Source organism: Grus americana, chromosome 4 (assembly GCF_028858705.1).
Source record: "Grus americana isolate bGruAme1 chromosome 4, bGruAme1.mat, whole genome shotgun sequence".
NCBI lineage: Eukaryota > Metazoa > Chordata > Aves > Gruiformes > Gruidae > Grus > Grus americana.
In genome coordinates, this window is record NC_072855.1 from 76,296,287 (window position 1) to 76,318,098 (window position 21,812).

Consider the following 21,812-nt stretch of genomic DNA (forward strand, 5'->3'; position numbering starts at 1 on the left):
TCACTTCTCTCTTCCTGTTCTAATCCCATTACTTCTTGAAGGTAGGAAAAAGACACCCAATCATACCTACCATATATACTGCAATGATGAAATGTTATTTCTGGCTTGCCCATTAATCTCTTAAGTCTGGAGTGCCAGACAGGGGCTGAATTAGCACAAAACTTGCAAGTGTTAACGTAATAGAACAAGTGTCTCACGCTGCTTTAGTTCGTACAATAGTGAGGGCTATCTTGCCCCGTCTTCAGCCACACGCACCGAGCAATGACTAACGCAGCAATATCAACAGCACTGCTGTGGTGCTGTGTGAATTGTTTTCGGTGCCCTTGTGAATCCTTCCTGTCCCTTCTAGAATTTTATCTTTTCCATTTCTATACATTGTGGAGGAAAAGGAGCCTGACTGAAGCCAATGGCAGAACTCAGTTTGTGCGAGGAACAGGTGCTGAACTGCTCCTTCAGGAATTCTATCCTTTACTGCGCTGGGGAAAGCGGCTCACATCACTGAACTGAGAAGGGACCCAGCAGATGGTTTTCCTGGGCTCTGTTCTAGTGCCTACTTGAGTAGCTTACCCTAAACAGAGGGGTTTCACTAGAGGAGACACATCACTTGCACCCCTCTCGTCCTCCTCCCTTTCACTCTATTCTCAAAAATAAGAGCTGGGGTACTTCCAGGAGCTCAGATTCAACTCCTTTACACTAAAGCACCAAAAACGAGGCAAAGCAGTGATTTGGGTTGCCTTGCATGAAAGGACCCATCCCTCAAGGCACCTGAATCCAAGAGGTCATCGGTGCAAGCACATCCTGATGGGCACCTGATGCAGTGGGGAAGCCTTCAGACCCAGCCCTGCTTAATGTTCCCCACAGACTGGCCTGGGCAGCTCTGGGGATGGGGGGAGGCAGATGGCTGTGAACCTCATCCTTTGCATCCCTCTTCCCCTTCATGCTGACGGGGAAGCGGGGTTCTTACCTGGTATTTTGCAAATTCCCCTCGGATGGCTGCAATTCAGATGCTGCAGTGTGTGCATCCAGCTGAGACCCTTCCTTCTGCGACATCAGCGAAGCCCGGTTTTCAGTTTGAGTGTTCGTGCTAGGCAGATACTGTACAAAAAGGAAAGCGGAACTGCAATGTTGTATCAAAGCGCCGATAAGGGTGATAAGCGACTTAGGACATAACATTGCAGATGACTTCCAGTGACAAATGTTTTTAAATGAAAATGTACTGGGCTTTTAATAAAATACAAAGTAGTTCAAGAGAAAAAATTACAAGTTATATTCCAAAATATGCCAATTGCATGGCAATTTTAAACCTACCTTTGCAGTTATCTCCACTGTGCAACTTTAAGTTATCATCTCTCAGCCCCACCATACAGTCCCATAGTAAAGCACATCTTCAGTTGGCTTTAGGAAAAAAACAAAACAAAACAAAATGTGACTATCTACTCTGCAAAGATGTTTTAAGTAATCTGAGCTGTTTAAGTAACCTGAGACACTGAACTGTTGAGCTTTCTCACCACATCACAGTGAAAAGTGGATAAAGGCAGCAACCTTGAAGGCCATTAATTCACTTCTTTGCAGTTATACCTGTGCTAGATGTGTGTAAAACAGCAGGCTGGCCAGACATAGGTGATTGCAAAAAGATTGGAGGAGTCTTGCATTACTTGAGGTGCTCTTGCAGTTAACTGGTAACGAGCGCTACGCTCTCGCTTCACTAGGTGTGAGTTTGTTTTCAGGGCAATAAGCACAAGGTCAACTTCTAACGTTGCAGAAAAATAATGGCTTCTTGTCAGGTAAGCCTGATCTTGGTATTTAAAAGAGGATGGGGGAAAGCAACAGAAGAAATCCTTTGTGTACTTTCACATGCCAATACACCTACTGACAGAGCCCAAATATTTCAATAAACTGATGAGGCATTTAATATTAAAATATTTAAATTCACAGTTTTGAAGAATAACTCATGTACTGCGAACTGCCTGGTGAAGTCACACCACATATTTGAAATGTTAGGTATGAATTCCCTGGAAGCTTCCTGAGTTCATAAAAATCAAATATCTCTACACTACATTTGCTTTTAAACTCCCCTGGATAGTGCAAGCAGATTTTGAGAAAGACTCTGGCAGTAGAAAGCGCTCTGGGCCAGAATTCACCATTGCCACATTTGCCACATGGAAATGCTGACAGAAAACATTTTTTTTTGACATGGATTAAATCCTTCTGCGACTCCAACAAAAACTCTACAGTACCATACTCCTTAAATCCATTCCGTGTGCTGGCTGGCACATCTAGCAATCTGCAAGCGCATCAGCACCTTTAGGTGGTGCATTTTTTGCAGACATCCATTCTCCCAAAATACCAACATTACAGCCAAATCGGGACCATTAAGACTGCATCCAGGTATCATTGCCAGTGGCTCTTCTGCTCACTCAGAACTCATTCTCCCTGCTACAATTTGTCTGAAAATTATTTTCATTTCCTTACACAGATAAAAACGAAGAGAAGAAAAATACTGCTCCTGAGACGCTTCAAAACACAGGCTTTCTTTCAAAACCTAGTTACATATGCTAACAGAAACTAGCTGCAGCTGTCTGACACATTTTACAAAAATCAGATCATTAGGGATGTTCTTCAGGCATCCTTCATCACAAGTGACCAGGCTGGCACAACCTGCATGCCTCCTGGCGCAGGGGAGCAAACTGCTTGGTCTATAGGCTGGGATGATCCCTGACACTTGAGGAAAGAAACCCTGGGATGCTAATTCTGCAAAGATAGCGTCCTTTCTGTCACATATATCAATAGTGTAGCGTGAGTAGACAGTCACACTAAACAACACTACTGTATGCCAATGCCCAGGGCAATTAGGCACATATCTCTGAGTCACTCCAGTGAGAGGATGGCCAGGACTGCCCCTTTGCTACAGCCCAAAGTTTCTGTGAAAGTCTCTGCTGAGCAGGCACAAAATTCTGCTTTCAGCGGGCATCACACACTCAGCTTAATGACAGGATGCACTCGTAAATTTTTACATTAAGGAAAGGTGTAAAAAGTCTTTTCTCTCTCTCTTATAAGGGAATAAAGAACTGCTAGATCTGAGAGTGTGACAGTCTCGCTAGAGGGCATCCAGTTACTAATGTGTAAGATGAGTGATGCTTATTTCCCTCCTCTGTGGCTTTTAATGACGATCAAAAGTAGGCTAACAAACACCATCCAGCTGGGGCTTGATATATGTGGTTGGATACAGAATTATTTTTTTCTGAAAAAAGAACACAAGCTTCTCACACAACAAGTGCAAAATGCTGTAATTATTAGTTGGTTGTTCAAAGCTAAACCCCCAAACCACACTTTCTGAAACTCCCACTCTGTATCAATAATTACAGACACGCTCTCAGGGGAGGGGAGAACTGAACTTGCCTTCTGCACAGTCCCCCTGAGTGCTCTGACCACTACTCTGTAGAGTTATTTTCTGTCTTTGGGAATACTGCTATCAGATGGAACCATTTCAAGCAGAGAGACAGAGCCAGACCCACTGCAGGATGCTTGTGGCTCTTCCTTGGGATGTGGGAAAGCTGGAATCATGGCCTGAATCAAGTCAAGAGGAACAAGGATTTGAGAATTAGACTCCTGTCCCCAAGGTGAGTGGGTTGACCTTTATGAGACAGACTGCACCAGGATGCGTCTTATTCCAATGGCATGGTGGGGTGAAGCGTGACCAAGAGATGTGCCCGAATTCCTTTAGCAGTACAGTGAGAAAGAAGGTCTTAAAGCAATGATCCAAATCTCTCTGCTGAGTTGGGAGCCCAGCAGAGCTGGTTCAAAGCAAACCTGCTCCCACGCAGGGCAGCAGAACATGCACGAGCAGTTCAGACTTCATCCCAAATGGCACTGACATCGTGCCTACCTTTAAGAACCTCAGCCCTTGATGATTTCAGGGTTCTACTGGAGTGGAGTTGGGGACCTAAAACTATAGCTCTTGACCTCTTTGGAGTTCTGACTGCCACTAATTACTAAACCTGAAATTACTCAGGTCATTTTTGTGCTTGCTTGAATTAGATATGACAAAACAAAGTTGTCAAACCTGAGCTGCAAATGTGCAAAATTCTGGGCATAGCCATAAGAGTTGCACGTGCATCTATTATTCCCCCCATGTTGGATGCATGTGCACGCACACACATACTGTATACGCACATGTAAATCTTGGAGTCTTGTCATTGTTAACGGTTTCATGCACTTTTGACATGCAAAAAGTACAAATGCAAGCCTGCATTTAGAAGCTTGGAAAAAGGGGGGGGGGGGGTTTGCTGTGAGATTTTAGTCCCAAATAAGGGACGTTTGCTATAACATTTTAGTTCCAAATAGGGGAAGATCTGTGTACTGTAGAGTTATCATGGAGCAGAAGTCTAGCCCTTATTTCCCTGGAGTGAAAATCCCACTGGGCCAGCAAGGGCTGTGGGAACTGGCATGGGAACTCCCTGTACCAGGTTTGGGGTCTACAAACCGGTGCAGTCTCAGTGAGCTGGCCCTTGTTCTCAAGGCCACTCTTACCTCCTTTGAAAGCTTTTGACCAGTTCTAGTAGTGACATAAGTTTCACTATAAAAAGAACTCCCCCCAAAATTAAAGCAAAAAAATAGGTTTCCGTAGGAAAAAAATGCAACAGCTAACCTAGCCCATTTCCAACATTATTTTAAAGCACACTCTGCCCAAAAACATAGTTTAGCTCAAACAAAACCAGCGACATTTACACATCCATGCTAGTGTATGAAATTCTTTCCTAGTATGGTTCCTCCTTCACCTGCCTCTGCTCAATTCCATCACCATAGAGAAAACGGATACATGCTTGCCTGTAAATTCTTTCAGACCTCCAAATGAGAAGTATCATGAAAGATCTAAATATCAAGGAAAAACCGACTGCAAACACCACTGCTCTGATTTATAAACACTAGAAGGTATTACAGTACAAACAAGCGACATTTATATCAACTTCTAAAAACGTGGTATCGGATTTCTCTGGCTTAGTTTTTAAAAGTCTGTGTTCACCATGTTACAACAAAAGCTAAGGTGGCAGGTCTGGATGTTTCCTCTTTAGATAGCTTACGCCATGATCAGCCAAAGAAGAAATCCAAAGCAGCCCGGTTTCCACACATCTTTTGAATGATTTTTTTAAGTCAGTCCATACAATGTAGTCAATTATGTGAGGTTGAAGACGACTGCTGCAGAATAGCTCCTTTTGGAAAGGAAAGTATATAAATTTAATGCCTTTTTTCCTCCTATCAAGTTAACGAAATTAGTACAGGACCCATGTATTGATGAGGTCCAAAAAGTGGGTCACACAGAACTACCCTTTTCATCTTAAAAAGGTATCCACCAAACCCAATATCTGGACTCTTTTATTCATTCCGTTTCAGATCTCTGATGAGGCCTCTCTGCAACTTTGATTAGGCAGGACTGATGGTCCTGATTAAAGCAAATGTTAATGCCTGTAATTTTTGAAGCATTTCTCCCTGTCACTTACCATTTCCAAAGCCCTTTTTCAATTAACTCAGTTCTTGATGGCTAATCAGTTACATAAAGAAACAGAAACCAGCTTTGCTTAAAACTCCACCAAATGAGCAGTGTAAGTGAACAAAGATTTTTTTTCAATTAATTTTTCAGTTCTAGTAGTCTCATCTGTTACTTGTGGAACAACAGGTACATTTTGCAGAAGCAGAACGAGATTTTTGCCACGTCAGTGGAGGTACAGTCCATCTAGAGCAGGCCTATGCTTCTGTAAATAACAGGTGAAACAGGTGCAAAAACTACAATTATTTTCTCTAAGCAGAAAATTACCACAGTTGAGAATAGTGTTTGGTAAACATATCCCTTACATGGCCATTTTTCAGCTTCCTCCTTCATATCAGGAACCAATGAAGTATTCAACAAAATGGCTGACAAGTTTGAATATTATTTCTGTTCATGGTGCGAAATAAATAGATATTGTTTGTCGAATCCTAATAAAACAGGTCACCACCTGGGTGAAGTAAACGCTTAGGATCCTTCTGCAGAAAACAATTTTGTTATTTCTTACAGTATTAAAAATAGTAATATTACAAATCCAAGAGAAAATATGAGTTGAAAATGCTTATGTATCAAAATTAAAGGAGCTTTTCCCAGAAATGAAACAGCTTTTAGAAGGGGGGTGGGAAGAAACAAGTATTCTTATTCTTCCTAGTACCAAAACAAGATACAATAGATGTATTAAACAGGATATTATTTATTACATGGGGATTTTTGCGCAAAGATTCAGAATTCTCCTGACTACCAAATGCCATGCAATACTATGACTCACCGAGTCAAGATCTAGGATGGTTCAATCCTGACCACCTCCTGCTAAGAGCTCAGCATCATCTATTCCCATTGTCTTCAGCAGGACTAAGTGGTGCTTAGCATTTTGCAAAATTGGGCCCTAGACAATGAATGCTTTAGGTATGGGCTTCCTATTTCCTGCGGTGGATTTGTGTAGGTGGCCTTGTTACCAGAAATCCATACTCCTACACAGCAACTTCTGACTGTGTTTCTGCAGAAATGACTATGATGAAAGGAATGAAATGTTTTTTAAATAAAAATCATGTGTTTGTTTCTCCAAACCAGTTAGGGTATCTCCTGCTGGCGAGATTCATTTCTTCGCCTCTTGTGTGGCAAAATTAAGAGCAGGATGGAAAACAAAAGGATTAAGGTTTGCAAAGGCACTGTGGCTTGGGTTGCTGCACACACCGAGAGGGGAGAGCCCGTCTGTACTGTCCCCTGCCCATCGCCAGCAGCTGAGTCACTGGCCCAGCCTGCAGAGCTTCTCGCTGCTGCGTTTCGCAGCCGTCCTCTGCCTCGAAGCCAGGAAAATCCCACATCCTCCCAGTGGGTGTAGGAAACACGGCTACAGCCTCTGGATGCGTCGCCGCCAAAAACAAAGGGCAGACTGTGGTGCGGGTGGTGTCCGCAGGCTCAGGGCCAGCGTCCTGGGACCTCGCTGACAGCGTCCCAGCTTCCGGGGCACAAGGAGCTGCGAGCGGAGCCCGCAGCCAGCGTTGCCTGCATGCCTGCCCACAGCCCCGCTGGTTTGCCAACCCCGATGCTGTAAGGCGCGTGACCAATGCTACCTCGCCTCATGGGGATCTGCCAGGGCCACGAGGAAATTGCCTCTCCTGTCCCACCTCATCCTGTCTCTCTGCTCTTTGGCAAGTGGGAGTTCACACCTTGCCCTTACTGCTCTTCCCTGTGGGCCATCCAGCCCAGGCTGTCTGCCTTCGAGCGCAGGGGTTTACTGAAGTTGCTAGTCTTGCCATGCTGTGGTGGCCAGCATAGCCCTGGTGGGCTCCAGTGAAGGTCACCAGAGATGCTCCTCTCACCTCCCACCCACCTCGTCTCACTCTCAGCCATTCTCTACAAGCAGACGATTGCAGAGGTGGCTGCCATCAGCCAGGGCGGCTTCAATCTCTGAATTTGCCAGTACCAGTCGAATGCTGCCAACACTGCTTCAGATGATGGCTCTGCAAGTGTACTGCTGGGAAAGCAACTGAAGACATTGCTCACAGATCCATATTGTTTCTTTCTACGACTTCTCTGTGGCACTTGCCAAGCTCATGTTGAGGGTGGTGTTATTCTGAGAAGACCACAAGCATGTTGCTCTTGGGAAAGAAAACAGAGGGGCAGACTGACATGGGTTTGCCCAGCTGTCTGGGCAATTGCTCCAGACAAAAGCTCTTTTGAGAAGCCGCTCCTGTAAAGTTGACAAGAGGAGACCTGTCATCCCCAAATGTGTGCTCACACACACAGGTGGCAGCGGAGCTGGCACCAGGAGGGATTGCCTTAGGAAAGCAATCAAACAGCTTCTATCAGTCCTATGTAGTACAAGCCTTCCCACCCAAAGTCTCCAATGGCTTATAAGCCATTTAGCTCAGAACTGGCATCAGCTCCCCAGCCAACCCCATAACTCTAACGCAATCCTTCTTCACAAGCACCATGCTTCCTTGGATGCTTCTCCTCCTCATGTCTCCTTGGCAAAGCTGCTGCCCTTGAGCCTCTAGCACTGCTCTCCCGTTCTGTTTCGCCACCTGAACTCCTCCTAGGAAGGTTAAGAAGTGAGACCATACAGGAAATAAAGGAGAGAAAAATTCTCCTGGCATCCATCCCCAGTCACATTTGTTCCATGCTCATATTGACCAAAACAGGAAAGCACAGACAGAGGAAAATAGCTACATGTCAAGGGAAAAACAAACCAACCTTTCCTAACTCTGTCTCGGCATGTATTAATTTACTAGACCAAGTGCCTTTGACCCAGCCCGATGGGCAGACAAGACAGCCTGCCTTTGTAATCTATGCCAACAAGGGAGAAATGAGGCCCGACGAATACTTTACCATGACTGGGTCACCACTTGGGTGTTTTAACACTGGTGTTAACACCAGCATTTTCTTCTGAGGAGGTGTCGTAGGGGTTGGCTCAGGGAAGAGCTGGTCACACCATGGGTTTCCCCTTCACTGCGTCCATCATATCCTCTATCAGGCGAACTATTTTATAGTGATGGCCAAGTAGTTGTTTACAGGTACTTCATGCCACCATCTGGGACATTTCTAAATATCTATAGCTGCATTCTTGGAGTGAATTTCCATTTAGAGGTTGAAGTTAGAACGAATTTATATCAACGAATAGCATGTGAGCTGCTGGCTCATTGTCCTGGAGTTCAAAAGTTTAAGGTGGTTTTTGAATACTACCTGAAAATGTAAAGGTAGCAGATGAGTTCCTTTTAACCTACAAAATAATTTGTTTTTAAGAGCAAAGCACTGATTCAAACCGAATCTAGGTATTTAATGGAAAATGGAGTCTAGGACAGTATTTTTTTGTGGCATTGTTGCCATCCTGAAACTTTCATAGTTCAAAAGGTGGCATAAATTTTTGACAAAAATGAAATCGTTTGACACTTATTTCAGCAGTTTCCATTGAGAAATTGGCTTGTTCAAGGCACTGCCTCATTAAAAACATTACATCAACTTCAGTAGATTTTAGTTGATAACACTTGCTGAGTTCCTAGCAATTACCGCTATTTATTATTTGCATATGAGATTTTTAGGGACTATCCAAGCAGAACAGTAATAGCCGCATGCCCTAGAAAGCTTTCAACCTCAGCAGAAGACAGCTGTTAAGAGATAAGTAATACATAAGGCAGTATTGGCCAGAAATCCAAAGAACATTAACATCCTTCTGATAGTAATTTCTTAGAAAAAGGATATTTCCCAAAGCCATCTGAAGAAGATTGAAATTGGGATGCTTTGAAAATACCAAAAAATGTGCACTCTCAAATACGTTAACAGAAGTGTGTTAGAGCCTTGGAGCACAGGTCAGTAAGAGGCAGAAGGGAATGTACCAACAGTGAGCGGGAGATGATGGTGAGGCTGAGAGTACACCACAGCTGGCCTTGGATGAACAGGCATTTTACTTGCATCTAATACAGTAGAGCAGAGAGATATCACAGAAATTATTTAAGCAGAAGTAGGCTTGGAAAATTAGCTTTGCAGTAGCAGGCAAGGATTATGTGAAAGCCGAGAAGAATCCTGCAATAACAAATATAAGAAGAAAGTTTAGCTCTGAACAAAACCTTTACGTTACTGAAAACACACACATCCAGATTTAAGCATTATCTGGATACAGAGCAGTCCCAGTCAAGGATGATGCCCAAGTTACAAGTCTGAATGAGAAGATGCTAGGGCTTTAATAATCAAACAGCAAATACAGCCGGCTGTCAGTTGCCTGTGGGTGCCCAATCCATGTTACAGATTAGCCATTATGCAAGCGTGGAGACAGTGGAGGAGTCCCAGAGCAGAGCCAGCAGATTCAGGCACGGGCCAAGCAAACGAAACTGTACAGGTTCTACGTCTGCAAAGGGCCAAACTCAGTTTCTGTGCTTTTAGGCAGGGCTGCTCCTAAATTACCAACTTGAATATTAGTTGCTGTGGTGTAAAAAAAAAAAAACATCTGGGTGCTTTTGCCCGGGCCTGCTGAGAGTTTTGGGTTCTTAGAGCAGTTGGGAAAGCAAGCAAAGGCTGGAACCAGCACGGGTCTGGCAGCATATCTGGTACGACAAGCCTTGATGGACATCGGAGTGATCTGTATGGAGACACCCCGGTGTCTGCCATGGAGCCAACACTCCAGGCAGAGGGAAGCTGAGCCAGGCATGATCCATCTTGCTCCACCTTGCTGCAGACAGGCCGAGGTGGCTGTACACTGCGCTCTCCGATATTCTCTCTGCTATTTGGTTTTGTCACAACACAGACCTCCCAGTCCCTTCTTTACCAGTGGACTGCCATGCAATCTTCAGACTAATGGTAAATGCTAAGATGTGCTAGCTGTGCTGAGCTTGAGTTTACAAGATACTGCCTTAATCATCCTTGGACTAGAAGCACCCTGCATGACACTGACCTAGCAAGAATTTGGGGTGGCTACAATGTCAGGGGGAGAGAAAGTTCCCTCTTAGTGCCCTGTGCTGGGTCACGTACTCCACTGTGCTTCCTGTACCTTCCTGGGTTTAGCAGTGGGGAGCTGTCAGTAACCACAGCGCTATGACTAATGTGACACCATGCCACGCTCATGAGAACTGTTAAGATCCTTTCTAAGCGTGACAGCCTAGCAGGTGGGACAGGAAGGGCACGAATCTCCTTCTCTGCCTTGGGAAGCCCATGCAGCCTCCAGCAGGTCACTGGAAAGAGATGTGGACAGCAACAGCAGCAATTCATAAAAAATATATTAGAGAGTCTTGGAAAAAAACTTACAGCAAACTGCAGAGAAGTATCACATCAGGGAGTTGTTGCGCCCTTTGCAAGGCAGAGTGGGGGGACATGAAATGGGGTTGCTGATTCCTCCTGCTTCCTCAGTCATGGTCACTTTGCTCACCCAATTGTTAAATTGTGACTGTGCACCTACATCCCTGAATAGATCCACACTAACATACAGCCAGCTTTGCTCTTGCTTCTGCAAAGCTCTTCCCCAGCACCAGATTACTTTTACTGTCTCTCTCCTAGCCCATTGCCATACATGCATCTGAAACTTTCCTTGTTGCCTTTGGCATAATGCTGTTCAATAATCATTCCTGCTCCCCAAAGCCATGCACTCCCTGCAGGTGCTGCTCACTCCTTACTTGGTGCTTGCTGTCCTGGCCAAAGCCCACGCCTGAAGCCAGCAGATCCCCTGGCTGTTCACATCATTGCACTCAGCTGACCATCAATGAGCCCAGCTCTTTTTCCACCTCATTCTGCACCTCCTCCTACACTGTCAGCTGCTTCACATCACCTCTGCTACACATGGATTTGCACCAATTTCAAGAATCATGTTATTCTTGTAAAGTAATACAAACCCTCAGAATAGCACAGGGGGCTTTTTCACCTGTGTCCTTTATGATGCAAGATGACGAGATATAACTACTACTGAAGTGATATTACAGAGACCCCTGAGGGTGTTGCAGTACTTCAACCAAGTACTTGATTTAATTTGGTTTCAGTTTGATCAGTGCAACCGATACGTGAACCCACTGTTTGCAGCTGCCTGCAGGACGAGCTGTACAGAAGGAAGAGCTGCGGCTGATTCTGAACGTGTGCCCCCCTAGATTGCTAAAGGATTTGGCAGTCGTGTGTAATGAGTAACTCGATAAGCACTCAGGAAGAAACTCTGCATAGAAGAGTGCAAAGCAACCTCACCTAATACCCAGCCTTAGGCAAGAGATGGGTGAACTGAAGCACCTTCCCATGGCCAGCTGGGCACCCAAGCAAAAACAGGCCACCTGGGGCAGTCCTGATCCGAGCACAGCAGGATCCACAGCAGGGCAGCGATTTCATGCAATACAAGGACGTCTGCATGACTCTGGGGAACTATGATCTAAGGCAGGTAATGGGGTTAATCTGAATTGATGCCAAAATCATCTGTGTTTTTCAGTTTCCCCCTTCCTTATACACTTCCTCTGCAGGAAGACGGGAATTATATATATGTCTAACCTTCATTTTTATGTTTGCCTAACTACGACAAAAAACAGGCATCAGTCACCAGAAACAGGACTTTGAAAGTACCACGTCCTCTGTGTCAGTAGGACATCACTTTTACCACTACAAGCGCACCAGGCTCCTGCTTACCATTCCTAATCTGTCCTTCCCCTTCCCCACCAGTTGCTGTCAGTAAGAGTGGATATGCTTCAGAGTCCATACTCTTACAACTCAATATTTACCTCAAGATGTACTTCCACATGTTCCCCTCGTTTGCGACTACCCAAAGGGGCAAAGTCAGTCATGGCCACTGGGGAGGACTACTTACAAAACATCTACAGGATTTAGAAGCACAAGTTCCTTTTACTCTCAGTCTTACTCCTAATGATAAATATCTCTGACATTTTTGCAAATTTCCTTTTTAAAGGTTAAAATCTGAATTCTAAAAGAGATTTGGATCAATTTTTACCTTTAGCTGAAGAATAACACAACAGAGGATCATTTCAAGTCACAAACAAGAAGCATACAGTAGAGAGCGATGGAGGAAGTTCCTCCAAGCCGTAGAATGAAAGGAGGGAAACTGCCATGGTCATCTGAGCAAGATCTGAATCCAAATTCCTTCCAACACCCAAACCTGATTGGCACAAGGGTATAAATCATCTTTAAACACATGATGTGTTGCTCTATTTGGTCACAGGTGGCTGCTTGTTTTATGTGCCTATGGAAATGCCTCTGAGGGATTATTTTTGGCAGATATTGATCAGCTTTAACTGGATGCCTGGCATCTTCCCCCTCCTCCCAATTGGAGGACAATCTCCTCCAATAAGACCTCCCCAGCTGCTCCCAGGGGAAGCTCCTCAGAGCGAGGACCAGGACCAAAACGCTTGCTCGTAGCTTCTCCTAAGATGATTTTACATAACATCCCTGTTTCTCCAGCTGGCCCTAGCTCTGCTCTGCTTTTCCTGGACAACTTATGAACATAAAAAGGGCTCATTCCCTGTCTGGAAGCCAAGGGCTCCCTAACAGAGACCTCCCTCTGCCAACCTGAAGGAGGAAAACTGCTCTCCTGCTAGCGAGGCAAGACATCACCCTCTCCCATTCTATGAGTCAGGTGAAAACAGGGATCAGTGGAGTTCACTTGGGTGTAACTCGTTTAGGATGCCTCCAGGGTAAGAACAGAGGGTTCTATCTGAACTGCAAAATTACTAATTGCCAATACATTATCTGCCCACCTCAGCCCAGGGATCTGTGAATCATTCACAAACCGACACTGGTTTCTGCAGACAACATCCATCACTGTTTTCTCCCCCTTCAGAGGGCATTTTCCTGGGAACGGATTACAAAGAGTTCCGTTCAGTCACTGAGTCCTTGTGTTTATCATGACGAGTGTTGGTTGGCTAAGCCACACGCTATCATTTCTTACTCTTCAGTGGAGCGACAAGCTTTCTGGTCAGGAGACCGAAACACCAAATGGAAGCTAACGAATACTACATCCTTCATGGCTTCAGAGAGATAACAATTTATGTTAAAATTCAGATATGCACAAGCCTAAGCACAGGCATATAGTACATTTTTCTGAAACTAACAGCAGCCCTATGACTTCAGGGATTGGCTTTTGATCTGGCAGCAAGCAGAGGTAGGGTACTATTCAACTCACTTCTTGAGCATCTCCAATGACACGCACATTTTTTTCTTTATTCATCTATAACAAGCTGACAGCTTCACTCACGTGCAATAAAAAGTTTATCTTCACATATTAAAGGAAAGGGACAGGGAGCAAGCTTTTGGTTAGAGCATTGTTAAAGACTGAGCACAAAACTACACACAATCCTCTGATCTGTTGGCTCAGACCAGCAACGGACACTTGTGTGGTAAATTTATCAGTTGTCAAGCTTTCCATTTGACCTTTTAAACACTGGCACGCAGTGTCGTTCCTTTTGCAGCCTGAGGTCTGACGTTAGTGACTCAGCAGCTCATCGGATACCCAGTAAAGTCTGCAGGCATACGGGACAATGTGGTTTTCAGTGATAATTTTCCATCAATGCTCTTTACTTCCTTTCTAATTTAAGTCAGTCTCTTACTATTAACAATCAAAAGATGGAAGCCCTTGATAATTTCTTCTTCGGCAGACCAGAAAAGGTATGTTAATTACAATATGAAAATCATGGGGCTAAACCGAGGCGTTTCACACCACCTTATAACTGTATGCCATTCCTCTATTAGCTTTTTTAATGAACATTTGCTGATATAACAATGATTTGTAGAACTGCTTACGAATGGCTGATTTATTTATATTGCATCATAGCACTTGCTCTCAAATGCAACTTCCACGGTAATAGATTAGGAAAACCAGGATCCTGTTGGTTTTATGCAGCTTACACCATTTGTACAATTTGGTCACAGGTGGCTGTTTGTTTTATGTGGCTGTGGAAATGTATGTGAGGGATTATTTTTGGCAGATATTGATCTACTTTAATCAAAGGATTGTAAGTGGTTGAGAAATGCTTTTGTACATAGAAACCCTGTGAAACTGTTTCAACCACCTCCTCTTCATCCCTCTCTCTTAAAAGCAAGATTTGTTCTGGTACAAAAACATGGGAAGATGGACAAAAATGGAGGTTAGGAGTAAGAGACTAATGCAGAAAAAGAGTTTTTAAGAGAAGACTGTGCAGGCATACACCACAACTCTGCCTGTGGCTTTGCTGCAAATTAGGTTAGTCCTTCCACATCAGACAGCTTGTAAAGAAAAATCCAGATACAGAGCAGAACAGACTCAACGTGAGCAGAATCTGTCTGGTTCATTACAAAGGCATTTCTATAGCAACACTGGGTGATATATCTGGAGGTTTTGGTTTTGCAATGGATGAAAGCTGTGAATGCACAATTGTTTCCTACCTACAAAGAGGACAACTCTTGTTTCAGAGCTCCCAGGCCTAGGAGGACTCTGAGGTCGGCACAATGTCTCAAGTTTTACTTTAGCCAGTTCAAAGGACCCAAAAATGAAATCTCTAAGACTCTTGTACAGGAATGGCAGAAGTTGAACAATATATTTAGAAATGGGGGAAGAGTTGGGAGAAGTTCGAGATTTTGGAACAGGCCCTGTGAAGAACATGGGTGAAAAAGCATAGAATTTCCATAATATACTTCCCACTTAGACAGATGTTATTATGCTACGATTTAATATTATAGGTTTGATGTAAGAGAATACCATTGCACTTTTGGAATAAAACTGGAATCTTGAGCAAATCTCTGAATCCAAAAGTGGCACAACTAATTAATCTCCTGTCTTCAACAGAGTCCACAGCTCTCTGCAGGCACAGAAAATTACCGGGAAAAGGCAATACACTTGCAAAGCCAAACTTTCATAGTTAAGAAGAAAAATAGCTATATTTGCTTGCTCAACCTTAATTCAGTCTGCTGCTGAGTTCCACTATTAGTTTTTAATTACACAACCTTGCAGATTTTTCCATAGGACTCTTGCTACTGACAGAAAAATTACTCAATTAGTTGATCTTTCTCATTCTTTGCATTATTTTGTACACCACACAAACCCAGCATAAGTTCTTGGCAAAAAAATCCACATTCTTTTTTGTGGTGTACTCATGCAAATCTCCTTGTTCATTACAAATGCAAACATGTTTACTTTCAAACAGCTGAAAAGCAACATTGCACTGTTTCCCTGTTTTACTCATAACAAGAAGCCCAGAGAGAAAGTACAGGCAGTACAATCAAGAAAATCAGTGAGTTTACATGCTGAGAGCATAATCTTTCCGAGTATTTAGTATTTTGTGCCAATAGCTAGCATGAGGCACAGCTTTCTGACAGCTGCTAGTGCTCACCTTCTCATCAAGGCCCCAGGCATTCTAAGTTGGGCATCTAGAAAATGTATAAATTCTGGCTCTGCATTGCAAAAATCCATCTCTTCAGCTTGCTAGGCATTACATGCAGTCTGTGAAGTGAAAGCCAGGAGCCTGGGTAAGCAAAATGGCTTCTATAAATGCCTTTTCAGAAGAGGTCAGTGGAGGATAATCAAATCAGGGGCAGGATTAATTGCTGGGATGATGGACAGATGGGAGGGGAGTGAGAGGACACAGCCTGACTTTGGGTTTGGGAATCTAGGGAACAGGTGAAAGCCCCACACCATCAAATCAACAGATATCCCCCATGGAGAGGCCAAAAAATTAACATTGTACTGTCTTATGCACACACACAGATAAAAGGTATCAAGTGAGTGTTACATAGATTTAAAAAAAAAAAAAAGAATTCCCCCTCCCCACTCTTTTGAGGGAGTCTGACTCACGATTTTCAAACTTTTGGGGACTTTCAAAGGCTTTTCTCCCAGTGCAAGCCATAGTCACAGCCTTAAAAAGCAAAGGTGGGTGGAAAGGACATAAACACACCAGCATTGTGCAGAAAGGAGTTACAAAGCTGTCAGGGAATTTCTTAACTTTGAACACAGAATTTTGAACTCTGAACAAGCTTTTACCAGCATTTCTTCTGGGGCAAGGTACAAGTTGATTTGTTTATTTGATTTCTAACATTTCAAGCAAAAGGGAAGCCTGCATGCCCTGCTCAGAAATCAGGTGGATGCCTGCTCTCCGTGACCAGGGTTATCTGGGATATGGACAGCCCCAGCGCTTGCCTCCTCTCCCTTGAAAGCACAAAGGTTTCCACCCTTCACCTGGACCTGCCTTGGGAGGGACGGATGCAGCGGCCCTGCCTTGCCATGCCACCCCTGCCCTGCAGGCACAGATGCCTCCTGGCCTCTTCTGGCCCCACTACCCCAGACCCTCCTCACAAGTGGGTGCTTTGGGCAATTTTGCTGTCAACCTCTAGAAAGACCGTACCGGCAAGATGCTCAGGGTTTGTTACCTGGCTGCATTTGAGGAAGGTGTTTTTGTGACACTGGTATGGGTGACGCCTTCCCTCTCCTGCAGACAAATATGACAACCTCGTTCCAGAGGCTGGAACTGTTAGAGACTCTCAGTGAAAGAGCTGTAATAACTAAAAAATATATCTATATTCTTATTCTCAGAAATGGATCAATTATGGGAAGTGAAGTTTAGTAACAGTGATAATCACTCTGCTGCCTGACATAAAAACTTCTACCAGTGTGAGCTGCAAACAAAGTGAAGTAACAGTGAGCATTTCAACCTGCGCTGGCTGCACTCCACACATTCCAGAGCAGCACACCCCAAAATCCCCACCCCTCTTCATCCCCCCAAAAGGAAACCTCTTAGTTTTTTGTTTGGAATAATTCACTCCAAAGCAGGCACAAGGCTTTTAGGAAAAATATTCCCTGAGGATGATGCCAGGTTTTCTCAGCAGGTCTTTGCCTATTACATCCTTTTCATTTGATACAGTATGAGCCCTTGGCTGCACATCTTCCATGTCATGCAAATTTTGGGAATTTTGAAGCCCAACGTTGCAAATTTGAATTTAGATGACTCAACCACAGTCTATTTAAGCAGTAAAGTATCTGATCTGTAGCTGGAGACTTCTGAGCTTATATCTTGTTGTACTGATATTCTTTATTTTCTTTTTTATATCATCTTTTTCACTGCCATATTATGCATTCCTTTTAGCAATCTTTGCTTTGAAAAAGCAAGTATCTTCTGGTTTCTGCAAAACTTCATTCCAGTAACATGTGTGCTTATGACCTGTGTGTGCTTTTAATCTTAAATAATCCTGAAAAATTACGTTCCTATCCTCATGAATGCATTGCTCTTTTCTTTCTAATTTTAGTTGCTTCAGTGAAGGTTATATATGGTTGATCAGATATGTAGTAAACAAATGTTACTGTTAGACTCAGTTCAATTCTGAGTAAGAAAGAGAAGCCCCCACAAGCCAACAGATGTACACAGGCAGAACCAGCAGTTAGGCTGATTTTTTTTTTTTTATTTTAAGGAGCCTCTTTGCAGACCTGTTTGCTTCCTATACCAAGAGATGCAGAACTGCAGCTACAGGCTTTTGTCTTCAAGCCATTGACAGAGGCAAATGGTTTAATCATTACTTTTTTCCCTTGCACAGCTTTCATTTCAGTACTGACATTTGCATTTTTATGGATGAGTAATTCAGAGGGAGAATGCACACTAAAAAGGTAATACTACAGAATAGTGTCTGTTTAGTTTTGGGAAGACTCTGGCTCTTGTTTAAGCTCATATTCATGCTATGAATTTCTAAGGGTAGAATCTGGATCTGCTGAAGAACAGATCTTTCTGAATAACTCCATGTGCAGACAGGTGTATTCTGGATTAAGAACAACAGGTCCCCGTATAGTTTATTAATTTTTCTTACTTTCTTGTGTAGGTTGCCAAAAGAAAGAAAGAAGATTTGAAGAAGTTCTTCTAAATATTGAACTTCTAGGATGTATAGGCAGACAAGCATGACAATTCTTTCTGCATATTTCTAACAGGAAAAATAGTTCATAGTCTCCTGTAAGTCTTTCTTTTCCTAATGTGACTTTTTCCAGATTAGATATTAGACAGTGCTCTGCCTTTCCCATGCCCTTTCAGCAAAGCATTTTCCCCTTCATTATTCAGTCAGAAAAGGATTATGTTTGGGAAACTGCAAAGTTCTACCTAAAGATACAAATCAAAATTAAGGACCTCTTCCTTAGTCAGCTTTGACCAACCCTTCAACATACGGACTGCACCCTATAACACCCCTCCACAACCAGTAATTTCAAAGATACTACTCTTTCTGGTAAGAGCTATACCTTCTGCTCTTGCTTGACTTGGCTTACCTCTGAAAAAATAAGTATTCTTAATTGGAGCTGACTAACTCAAAGTGAAATCCTAGTGGAGATTACACAGGGTCTAGTTTTCCTATAAGCCAGCACCCAGAAATAGGGTCTTTGGGGTGGCATATTTATAACAACAGTAATCAAAGCAAATGGTTGTATGGTATTTTCATGTTTCCTGATTCCTAACTGATATAAATATGCAGCCAGACTCTGTGCAATATGAAACACTAGAAGTATGCAGACAAAACCCATCTGACGTCCTCAGCTGCCCACACAAGTCCCCTGACCATGCTAAGCACCCGGGACCTGTATGCCACTCCCAGACATTAAGCATGAACCTCATCCCAAGCCTTTGCACCCTGCTGCGGCTAACACAAGGAAATCTGCTTTGGCTCTTCTGAAGTAAAGCTAAAATAAAGCCAGACAGCTGATTCTTTGGCTGCAGATAGGCTAAAATAAATCACTGAAAAATCTGAGCGCAACCTCAATCCACACTGTGGCTGTGGCCTGCAGCAGTCACTACAAGTGCTGTGGTGTGCCATGAATTCCCCCTGCTCTGCTGCCCTGCTGCAGACATGTGCTGCAGTGTATTTATCCTCCCCAACCCTGCTCGCCCCGGGACAGTAACACCGCGAACAAAACCATCCTGAATCACCTCCAGCTGCTTTTGCAGCTCATCGATTGCCACTGGGCAATTCCACTACTGCTGAGAAAGAGCATCGTATGAAATTGTAGTCGAAGCAAATGGCCATCCTGTACATGCCTGAATATTTCTGCGTGGTGGAGTACTCCCTAAAGGGTAAATTTTTCCATTTCTAAGAACAAGAATTCTGATCTTCTTATTCTAGGTCACTTGTGGAACCATGCAGATAACAGATCTCAACAAAATGTCACTAATGATAAAGTCCGGGGTTTTTAGAACTGTGTTTCTGAAGGTAGGTACTTTATTTAGGTGTCTAAATGGTGGGGGCAATTTTCACACACAATTTCCAAGACTTACTTTTGAAAGCACTGGCCCAAATATCACCATTATACTTGCGTATAAGTTAGGCAGGCTGGTCTGGGTGTTGCACCAGGGAAAGGAAAAGTGCAGTGGTCATTTTAAACACTGATTTGCTGAATAGGATGGGACCGGCCACACCACCCTGTGTGCCGCAAACATTGCTATTTTCTGACTAACTGTGATCGCACAGGACTGAGTCACCTAATTTGTAGCTGTCAGTGCAATGTAGCCAGCTTGCACGCTGGAAACATCAGCTTAGCTTTTATCCCAAAGCGTGCTTCTCTGCTCCCTGCTCCGCTGAAATTTTTGTTGCAGCCGAACAGCTTGCACATAAGAAGGCCCAAACAGGCACAACATACCACATGCAACGGAAGATTTTGCAAAATGTAGGGCTGATTGCTAGCTGCACTGTATATTACAGAGCTTGGCACCTGAATGGTGCTTTCTCACAATCTCCTCCGTGGTTCAAAAGTCATAGCTGGGTGAAAATTCAACAGTCACTATTTTCAGCAGCCAGTTGGTAAAATAATGGCTTTTGGCTGAAAAAAATTAAGTATCACTGAGCCATAATCAAAATACCGGTTTGCTTTTAAAGAACACTTTAGCTTCAAGGCCACTGAGTCCATCTCTGACCATGCTGAGATAGATGGTAGCCGTGCTACGTCTCGACATGCAAAGGGAAAAAAACCAACATAGACTTGTTTCCGCTTTTCTCTGTTCTCACCTGAATGACTGGATCAAGGTTAAACAACCGCAGACAGAAGGAAAAAAGATCACTGAACAGAAGTGGAAATGTGAAATACGTCAAATGATACTTTTTTTTTTTTTGTCGTCAGAAGTGCTCAGGGGTTGTGGCCAACGAGACAAGAACAGACAGGCAGTCTGCAGAACGGGAGATTTCTGACGGTGAAGTCCTATTGGGGTTTTTTCGGACAGTTACATATAAGACACCAAAGGAATGGCTCAGAACTACTATCCCCACCTACAGTGTTTCTTTTCCTTTACATTTACGGTAACAATGTTTGGGCAACAGTTTGGTTTTTTCAGTTCCCACTTACTATTCATTGTGAAACTTGGTAAGATTGGCCATGTTATAATCTTACTCCATGAGTATGTGGATAAAGACATTTTTCTTCAACAAGTTTTTCCTGTATTTATGAACCTATCCCATTGTTTGGGTCATTGCTTAGGGCATATAACATGCTTGGCACTGGTCTAGCAGAAACCTTCTGCTATCCCTCTCATTTTTATTACTGTGTATATAAAACATGCAAATATTTTCTGATACTTTGTCTAACCACTTAAATACCAAAACTAATCGCAGAAATTTTCATCATTGCAACAGCAAGTGACTTAGGCATGATTTGGCACAATGGGCAGATCTATAAGAACAAATACTAAAGTAAAACTCCGCGTAATATGAACAGCAGCAGCGTGGCAAACTACAAAGGTCAAATTTAAGTACTCCAAACTTTTTACTGGAAGTAATTAGTCTGAAATCAAAGTTTCTACCCTAGGCCTGATTCTGTGTGCAAAGGAAAGGGATTCATTTGGATATGCTACAGAACAGGGAACCTTTCCAAACTATATGGTGAGTGCTGCTATTCCTTCTACTCGATAAGTGTAAAATTCTTTATTTTAGGCTATGTAGGCCTTAAATTCCAGAAATGTAAATTTAAATTAACTTCACATTCATTGACGTTAAGTAGGTTTATTTAACTCAACTGAGAACTGCACGGAATATCTCAGTCCCAGTCTGCTTAGTGAAACCTGACCTTCTATGATGGCAACCAAGTAAAAACCCCTCTTGTGCCATTTCCAGTCACAGAGATAATACTCAAGAAAACACTGTTGACAAAGTCTTCAAGAAGAAAACATCTGCAGTAGACAATATCATTTTAAAGGCAATCTAGAATGAGAGAGAACCTTTGACATCTGTCAACTTTTTCAATATCTGAGAATTACCTGCCACTGGAAAACTCTCAAGTGGCTTAACACTGTTTTGGTAGACATGCTTTGTCTTCACCCATAATTAAGGCCAAATCTACAAAATACCTGTCTATATCTTGAGGAACAAATGTTAT

The 21,812-nt window shown here is 43.3% G+C and overlaps 1 protein-coding gene across 1 annotated transcript in view; it reads right to left on the reverse strand.

Moving 5' to 3' along the window:
* Positions 1-21,812, reverse strand: part of BBS12 (Bardet-Biedl syndrome 12) — a 134,708-nt gene that overhangs the window by 39,836 nt on the left and 73,060 nt on the right. Inside the window, exons 7-8 of the mRNA XM_054824029.1 lie at positions 1,309-1,395; positions 965-1,095 (exon numbers count right to left, since the gene is read on the reverse strand). Of these exons, the coding sequence (XP_054680004.1) occupies positions 965-1,050 (86 nt within the window). The 5' untranslated portion in view covers positions 1,051-1,095; positions 1,309-1,395. The remainder of the gene's footprint in view (positions 1-964; positions 1,096-1,308; positions 1,396-21,812) is intronic.